Source organism: Rissa tridactyla, chromosome 21 (assembly GCF_028500815.1).
Source record: "Rissa tridactyla isolate bRisTri1 chromosome 21, bRisTri1.patW.cur.20221130, whole genome shotgun sequence".
NCBI classification, from domain to species: domain Eukaryota; kingdom Metazoa; phylum Chordata; class Aves; order Charadriiformes; family Laridae; genus Rissa; species Rissa tridactyla.
This window is the reverse complement of record NC_071486.1, coordinates 1,109,758-1,119,061: the sequence shown is the minus strand read 5'-3', so window position 1 is coordinate 1,119,061 and position 9,304 is coordinate 1,109,758. Positions and strand designations below refer to the sequence as shown.

The following is a 9,304-nucleotide window of genomic DNA, read 5'->3' as shown; positions in this document are numbered from 1 at the left end:
CTGTGTGGGAGATTCTCCAGCCCTCCGGCTGCCAAAGAGCACCATTTCCTACCCAGATCCACAAAGCCCCACCCATGAGCCCTCCATGGTGAGGGGGATGGCGATGTCCATCCCCAGCCCTCTGGCTCCCAGCCTGGCCCGCTCCCCAGCAGGGCCTGCGTGTCCCCCTCCGCCCGTCCGTTTTGGGGGAGGCAGGTTTGGGGCGAGGGCAGCGGGGAGCCGCGTGCCCTGCAGCGGCGGCGCGGGGGCTGCGAGCGAGCCGCGGCGGGGAGCGCGTGGGTGTGTGCAGGCAGGGCTGTATATCCAGTCTGGCAGAGGGTGTGCCTGCTCACACGCCGGGGAGCCGAGCCGGGAGCAGGAGCCCTGAGACACCCTCGGCCGGGGGACGTATGGCAAGGAGGGGTTCGGGAGATTAACCCCAGCACGAGACGCGTTTGCTGTCGCCTTGCGTGGTGCGCGGTCAGGTGAAGTGCAGACCCCTCTCCCCCCCAGCCCCACGGTCTGCTCGCAGCCATGCTTCACTCTCCGCTGAAAACGGCGCTGGCGTATGAGTGTTTCCAAGACCAGGCCAGCTCCACGCTGGCTCTGCCCTCGGACCACAAGCTGAAAACGAAGGGCACGGGAAAACAGCGGGTCCAAGAGCAAGTGATGATGACGGTGAAGCGGCAGAAGCAAAAGTCGTCTGTGTCGTCGAGCGTGGGCCACTCCAACCGAGGTAAAATCCCACCGCGCTCTGGATGGCAAGGGCGTCCCCTCTGGGGACAGAGCAGATGCTGTGGGGTGCTTTTGTGGGGTTTTGTTCATGGGGGACAGACCGGTTCGTGTCTCTTGTGGGTTACCCCGGGCAGGGGATGCCGAGGTCTCTTGCACTGGATGGAAGAGTTAGGACAAGAGGTGGAGCTGGATGCATCGACTCCCCCCGGTGGAGCTGATCTCCCGGGAGCGCTGCACTGCTCCACATCCCTGAGGCGCTTGGACATTTCAGTGTGGTGCAACTAACCATTTGTTCCCTGGCTCTAAAGCTGGAGTAGCTGCCTAACCTTGGCAAATCCTTCCTCTGTGAGTGCCCCCGTGGTTGGAATCCTCCACCAGACCCGTCCCCTCCTGCGGATGGCCAAAGCTCACAGCGATGCTCTTCCTCCATGCCATGGGGTGGGAGCCGGCCACAAGCTGGGGGCTTGGCTGCCTCCTGAGCGTCGCGGCAGGTGGAGAGCGGAGAGCTCTGCCTACACACAGCACACAAACCGGAGCTTTGGATTCACCTCTGAAGCTCCCAACATGTCTCCTGAGAAGTGTGGGAGCCTCCGGGACCTCCCAGTGTGAGTGGTAGGAAGGAGATGAGTTAGGAGGAGAGATGTCCTTTTCTTACCACAGTGTCTTGCGGTGGTTCGGTGGGGATGCTCCGCAGCCCCCTCTGTTTTTCAGATGGGTAGAAAGGGATGTAGGGGTCTGGGCAGCCAGTCCACCTCCATGCAGTCTGTGCCATAGAAAGCAAGCAACCAGCTGAGTCCTGGAGACAGGTTTCCTACTGGAATACCTTCATCTTTGGGCCAAGGCTTGGCAATGGTTTTCTTTGCCGTCCTTGCATCTGGAGAAAGGTGATTTGGAGGTAAACCCCAGGTTTCCCCAGCTGGGAGCTGCGAACGCAGAGGGTTGTGACAGCCTCAGCACGAAACCTCCTGGCTCTCGGACGTGCCTTCGCCAGCAGCTGCTGGGAGCTCCCCGGCCCGGCTGAGTTCATCAGGAAGAGGCGAAGCCCGAGGCCTTGCGGGAGAGGGGGGTGCCAGGGCTGGGACTGAACCCTTCAGCCATGTCCGGAGCTGCGTGTAGAGGGCTGTTTGCGGGAAAGCTGGGTGAGCTGGGCCAGCCTCTGCCACCTCTTGCAGGGACCGTGGCTCGTCCGGCAGCTTTCCCAAGCTGGATCGTGAGGCTGAATCCAGCGCTGGTGAGGTGTCTTGGTCCAGACACACATTTTGGGCTGGTTTACCAGGAGAAGCCGAGTGGCACTAGGTGCCAGGCGAAGGAGTGGAGGTGGTGCTCCCGTAGGAGCCATCCTGGCTGTACACACTGCAGTGGCTGCAACGGAGGGCACAGAGCAGCTTCGCGGTGGATGGTGTGTGTGTGCAGTGACCTGCGATGGGCACCGCCGGGAACAAATCTCTGCTTTCTCCTTTTTTTGCGTGTTTGTGGACATAGACTCCAAGGGATGGGTTGGGGACGGGGTGAGGAGATTCTGCCGCCAAAATGGAAGGCGATGAGAGAAACCCTATCTCAGGAGGGTTTATTACCTGAGGTCTTACGGTGCCAGACCTGACAAAATTAAATACAAAGCAGGACGAGAGGGTCTGGATGGGGACTGGGGCACTGCCAGCCTCTCTTTCCAGTGGAGGGGCATTTCAAGGAGAAGCGGGCAGACATGTCTCCCACCCAGAGGCAGGACAGAAGGAAGGCAGAGGGGGATTATTCCTCTTGGAGAGGAGCCCAGGCGAAACCTCTGGGAAAGGGAAAAAAAAAAAGTAAATTCCAAGCTGCCCGTCTCAGCTCGACAGGCTGAAGCTAAACCCCTCCTCCAGACACTTTTGGGAATGTCTGGGAATGGGAATTGCGTGGAGATGTGCAGCTCTGGTTTCTGTGTCCCAGGGAAGCTGAGTCACATCCAGCTCCCAGGAGCTGCCTCCAAACACGGGGCCGATGCCGTCCCGCTCCCACCGGGGGGAGGTTGGCCAGCACGAAGGTCCTGACGATTCACCCCGGCGGCTGCTCTCTCAGTGCATTTCTGGAGGGAATCCCAGAAGAGCAAGAAGTTATTCTTGGGCTTTTCTTCTGGGCTGGGCTGTCAGACTGAACTTTCAAGGGCAAGCGTTGCGTTGATTTTTTACTGCTGTTAGTCCAAAGATTAGCTGAGCAGACTTAATGAGAAGCATTAATGTTTCCTACAAACAGGCTGTCAGGCATGGATGTCTGCCTGTTCGAATGCTCCTCCAGCATCAGCGACCTGCATCCCCCCGTGATTTCTCAGAGATGCTCCTCAAAGGCAAACCCAGGCTGGGGAATTCACAAAGCCCCTTGATAAACGTTCGAGTGCTTTGTTCCCTCTGCACCCAGACGGTTTCCTGCGCGTGTCTGGTTAGGTCTTGGTCCAGGTCCAGCTTCTGTTGCTGCATTTTGATCTGTGGTTTGAGCAGGAGCTGAAGTGCAGCTCAGAGCTTCCCCAGCTCCAGGAACGCATGTGCCCGTGTATGTAGGACGGGGAGCATGGACATGGACCCCTCTTGCATGTCGCAGGGGTGGGCGTTGTTGTATCCTATAACTGGAGTTTCTTTAGAGGGCCAAGAGGCGTTCCCTCAATGTCCTGCTAATTGATGGCTACATAAAATTAGTTGGTTACTTGGAGTCCAGCAGATCCGAAGGTCTGGTGCCACCCAACGTGTGCACAAGCCACAGCAGGGCAAGGTGATCCATCTGGGCTCAAACTGGCATGCGCTGGGGTAGGGCAGTGAGCAGAAACCAGTTGCAAGCAGCATGACCCTGCACCCGCCGTGGGACCTTTTTTCAGCACAGCAGCTGCGGGTGTTTCCAAGGACGGGTGCAGAGTTTTGGGTCTGTGGGGTCTGCCCTAGGGCATATCTGCCCTTCTCACCATGGCAATAGCTAACCGGATGGCTCCCTCGGAATTTGCAAATAATGCAAATTTCCAGGGAAAATTCATTCCAGTGGCATGGCAGGAGAAAAGGCCAGGCCAAGCCGAACCAGCTCCTTGTAGCCACCAGCGCCAGTCTGCAAAGTCCTCTGCCTAAAGAAAAGTTTTGCCAATGACTCGTCCCTGGCTGGCAGGGTATAGCAGGGAGCAAAGATTTGAGGAAACCCAACCGGGGAGTGTCGTATCCAACTGTCTCGCGGCTGAGCTGTCATTTAGAGGTTTGCTATGCCGGCTGTGGCTGAGAGGGGAGGAATCCCACGTATCTCTAATGGGATCCCACCTAGTTCTGATGGGATCCCACCTAGCTCTAATGCGTCCATTACTCTGATGTGAAGGGAAGAGGAGATTTTGGGGCTAGTAAGTCTTTTGAAGACTTCTGTAACCTTCGCCCCGCATGAGATGATTCAGTGGAAGCCACCCACTCTTCCACAAACCTTAGATTACTGGTATAGAAAAAATTCTGGAACCCTTTAGCTCGTAGGCCAGAAGGCAGGAATGGAGTTTGGTCATTCCTGCAAGAATCTGACCTTCTGGGATTTCACTAACTCTTCTCTGCTTGGAGGCACCCAGGCTTTGCGTTGTGCCTCCCACAGGCCCTCTTCTCGTACTACGTTTTTCCTATGTTTAATCATCCTTATTGTTTTAAAGCTGTGCATGGTTTATTACTTAACTTGTCTAGCCTGCACTACCAGTGACTGGTTCTTGTCTTGCCTTTCCCCGCCACAGATTAATATTTATTAACATGCATCCATTTCCACAATGCTCCCTGTTAGCTTTATGTGTCCGGCTGAAGCCTTTCACTGGCGTGCTTGAAAAATGGCGCGTTTAACACAATTCTTCTCCTTACTGTCTGTCTCTTAGCTTCAAGGGGTGTAAAGTTGCCTTTGAAGAAAGTAAATAACTCGTCAAGCTTGGCTCTGTGTTTGTCCAATGACTCGTCAAGCACAGATATATTGGTTTAGATGGAAGTCTCCGTTTGCTCTCCAGTGATCGATTATGGTTATAGAGAGGAGAATGAGGGCAAGGTGAGCATGTAGTGGGGCTCACAGTGGTTAAGTGCAAGATCTTGCAGTCTTTGCCTGTTGTAGTTAGTTTTTACCCTCATGAACCGTCCCACTGGAGTGAAATGAGATTCTACATTGACCAAGTTTTGGTGGAAATGCCTTGGGGGAAGGACAATTTGGGGGTGGGAGAGAGGGGTCCCTATGACAGCCCAGCTGGCATCTGAGCAGCCCTCAGGGGTATTTTCTGCCCACAACCATGGTCGCCGGGAGACGGTGCTTCACCTGAATGATTCCCATCCGTGTCTTTTCTGCCTCTGTCCCATCTGTTATCTACTGCTGATACAGTGGTTTTAATTGGCTCTGCGTTTGTCCAAGTGCAAATGGGCACTTCGGAGACCTAAACAGCTGCTTGGATGACAACAAATGGGACACAGACATATGGACATAGCTAGAAAAAAAGCAACAGGGAGGCAACTTCCCCAAAGAGCATTTCCACCGCCTAGCAAAATGTGGGTTTTTTTCAGGAGATAGTGTGTTTTTACCCCAGATTCTTGCGACCTGTGACCAGTTTGTGTGGTCTTTACCCTTGAGGTAGTTGAAAAGGGGGATATCCTTCCTCGCCCCGAGGGCTGGCGATACACCTCCAAGCTGGTTCTCAAGATGAACCAGGCAGAGAAGGGTCTAAACTTACAGGACTGAACAAAGATGGTATTTTCTTTAGCCACCTCCATCAGAAAATCCCCAGGTTCTTCCTGGCCTTCTGACTGAGCTCCCCAAGCAGTAAATCACAGTTGCGTGGTGGCAGGAGAAGCACCTTCTCCAACCAGCAAGGCAGCTTCAAAATGCCTTGAACATTTGAGGTTATATATAATTATATATTTATAAGCTCTTATATACAAGTTCTTGGAGGTGAATGCAACTCTTCAACAACTCAAGAACATAAACTTGCACACACTGCCTGGTCTCTTGAATTTGGCCATGTAGCAGTGAATTTATACAAGAAAATTAGAGATGTGCCTAAATCAGCTTATCTTTGGTGTCTCCTTGCTCAACCCCGAAGTCTTTAGTGCAGTGCAAGGCAAGAATGGATCCTGAAAGGAAAAGCATGGTCCCCAGGGAGGACCGGTCAGATTAACCTGTGAGTCATGCCCAGAAACCCTTTATTCCAACTGCTCACTCAGAGTGTCAGGAAAACGCGGCCAGGTGCTCCCGCCTGCAGTTACACGATGTTTGCACAGAACAAGAGGGTGATTGCAAGAAGGAATTCCCGGGAAACTGTTATCATGGGATTGCTTTATCTTTGTGCTCAGAACTGTTGTTATCAGCTAACTGCCCTCTGGTAAATCACCTGGCCCAAACTTTACGATTTCAAGCCATGCCTTAATTTTGATGAAGCCCAACGCTCATGCCCTGGTCTGGAGTTTCTGGGACATCCCAGGATGGGGAGGGAAGCACAAGGTGAAGGATGCAGCTGAATCGTATCTGCTGTTGCATGTCGATGGCTGTTTCCTTGCATTGTCATCAGGTTCTGTGGAACTTAATAAATACGAAGCAATCAGGGCTGGAGAGATATTAATAGGGAGCAATGCCCACCAAGTCTATAGGCTTTATGGAAAATGAGATCCTGTGGTTTTCTGCACAAGTGTATGTCTGTAACACTACTCTCTAGTTGCTTATTCTGCATTCAGTGATGTTCTTCAGATGCTGCCATCCATGCAGTCTTGCTCCTCTCGTGTTGACAATAGAAAGCGAATCTCATTATTTATACCTCATCTACAGGAATCATCTTCCTGAGAAAATGCAAGAATTTTTAGCCACGAACCAAATCACCATAACAGGTTCTGGATGCCTCAGGCAAGGCAATAAGCTAGACTTACTCCAAGGATCGGTGGCTGTAGAAGACCTGAGTGACTTCAGGGCCTTTGTGGTCGAGCTTATCCAGTTTATCTAAGAGATGAGTCTTATCAAACAATCAGAGAGATTAGGATATTTCTGACATTACCCACCAGTTTAGGTGCATAACTTAGGACAGGTAAGTCCTGATTTTGTACTTTGTTAGACATTCAGAACTTCCCCTGGAAGTTAATTGGAGTGTAGGGTTTGCACTTCCTCATAACGGGACTTGGGATGCCACAATTATTGAGCACTTTTGAAAACAAAACTTAAATGACGTTACCCTCTTTTGGACCATCTGAAGGGGGTTAAGGGAATTCCAGCATGGAAAGAGGATGACTTGCTTCATTTTTTCTTGTAGTGATGAATGTAGCGTTGAGTAAAATGCTTCTAAGAGGGATCCTAAGATTGCACTGCCAAGGACCACTGGTGGAAGGGCTTTTAGTAGGCCTGGGATAGGTAACTCCAAACACTCTGAATAAAGCACTGAGAAATAGTAGAAATGGCAGACGCGTTCCTCCTGATTCAAGATATTTGCAAAAGGTATCCGTGATATACAAAAGGTGTCTGTGATTTAGTTTCACATATCTCCCCAGCACCCCAAAAATAATGATGGAGCTTAATACGTTTTCAGGGAAAGAAAGTACAAATAGACAGAGTGATCTTTTAGAGACTGGAGATTGAAATTGACGGCAGTGCAATCAGGTGTTTAGTGTTTGACTATTTCAGACCCCCGGGTGTTAAATTGACTTGGTCATCATTTACCCATCATGTTGGTTATTTACTATTTATTGAATTTAGCAAGCCTGCTCAGGCTGCGTGTGCTGGTGCAGTTGTTAGTATTCAGACCAGAAAAGCCAGACTGGCAAAAGAGTCGGGGGTCAGTTTTGATTTCAGAGAAAAGCCAAATTTTATTTACCTCCAAGTCAGAATAAGGGAAGTATGTTCCAGGTTCAGACCTTCCAGGATGTAGTAGCACAAAATGTCATCCAGTTCTCCTGTAGCAAAGACCTACGACATTGGCCTAGTCTCTGACCCTGTCTGCTCTCGTCCACGGTAGCTCTTATGGCACTTGGTCTTTTGTGCTGAAAACCTCAGGCTGTTGCTTATTGGTCTGAGGGCTGGAGTTTCCCAGAGCTCTTCTGAAATGAACTTCTATGAGTTGCCTGCAATGGCAAGGGCTCGACTTGCTACTTGTCTTTCCAACATTCCTGCTAATGTTTCTAGCTCCGCTGTTCTTCAGTAATTAAATTCACTTGCAAAAAGAGCGCTATGGTCTGAAGGGGTGTCTGCTGGGACTGCTTTCTCCTGCTGACTGTGTCTTTTCCATTTACAGGTTCCATGTACGATGGTTTAGCTGATGGTTATGGCTACGGGACATCCCGGGGCAGCTATTATGCCAAAACCCAAACAGGAAACAGCAGCTGGGGATATCCGGTAAGATACTCTTTTATCTGGGAACTGTGGCATACTCTTGAGGTAACCTGTGCAGAAGCACCCTCTAGCAGGAGCTCATGTTGCAAGGTCATAGCCCTTCAGGAACTTGCCTGAGAGATTATGCGTGGCTATGGCTGTCTTAGAAGTAATTCAATGCAACGGAAGAGGATGGTCAAGGACCCTCTGTCTATGACGTACGCACTTCAGGGTTTTAGTGTGGACAAGATTCAGTTTGGTTTTGTGGATTAATATCCACACGCACAAGAGGTTTGAAGCTGTCTGAAGGGTCAGTCGTGGGTTCAGACTCTTACGACTCAGTTGAAGTTTGGAGCACATCCATTGCTCACCTGGAACATGGACCAAAACTTCTCTGTGAACATTAATGTATGTGGTTGAGTGGTGATGGTCAGGGGATTTGCATTATAACCAGTTAGCTATTCCCAATCTCAGTACTAGTGCAGACCATTTTCAGGTATTCACTGGGCTTGGAAAAGAGGTGGTCCACTTCTCCCGTAGTGATTTCCATAGAAAATACTACAGATTGCCAGAAACAGCACAGGTGAGATAGCCCTTGTCTTTGTGCAATCTGAGTTTACACATCCCACAGAGGTCCTGGTCTTGTCCTTGGTGACAGACTCTTGGTACACTGGGAATCACTCCAAAACACTCCATCGTCTACTGGGACAACTTGTGCTCGTGTTGCCCCCTCCACCTCAGACCGGTATTCTGTTCTTCCTGGGTTTTCTTCAGCTATAAAGCAGAAAGGAGCAATTCACAGATCTGGGATTTGAATACGGGAAAAAGAAAGGGCTCCTTTCAACAGCTCTGCGACTGTAAAGCAGCTCCCTGTCAACCATCAAAGGTTTGAACCAGGAAAAGTGCTTCTGTTGTCTTCAAGCACACAGACAGAGGCTTGAAGCTTTTCCTGGTAGTTGCCAGATCCTTTGCTGGTTCATAACATCAGCATTCCTCAGCTTCAGAAGATTTATCTGCTGTCTTTCTTAATGGCCTTGGTGTAGCATGCTTGCTTCAAGGCAGCAATGTCACTTGCTGGGTTTGCGTCACTGGGTTTGCTGCCTACTGCATGTTCAGTAGGAAGGACTGGGAGCACTGGCATGTCTTTGAAATTTTTATTTACAGACTGTCTGTTGACTCCTTTCAATGTCCTTTGCTGCCCTGGTTAAATCCCAGAGGGTGGTTTTTCTGCCTGGTCTAAGTCCAAAAGGGTGATATGACGGGTCAGAGCAGAGGCCCATCCAGCCAAGTGTCC

The 9,304-nt window shown here is 50.9% G+C and overlaps 1 protein-coding gene across 1 annotated transcript in view; it reads left to right on the top strand.

Annotated features, from left to right (window-relative positions):
- Positions 1–513: 513 nt before the first annotated feature.
- Positions 514–9,304, top strand: part of PKP1 (plakophilin 1) — a 42,600-nt gene continuing 33,809 nt past the window's right edge. The window contains exons 1-2 of the mRNA XM_054181456.1: positions 514–715; positions 7,934–8,034. Coding sequence (XP_054037431.1) covers positions 514–715; positions 7,934–8,034 — 303 coding nt within the window. The remainder of the gene's footprint in view (positions 716–7,933; positions 8,035–9,304) is intronic.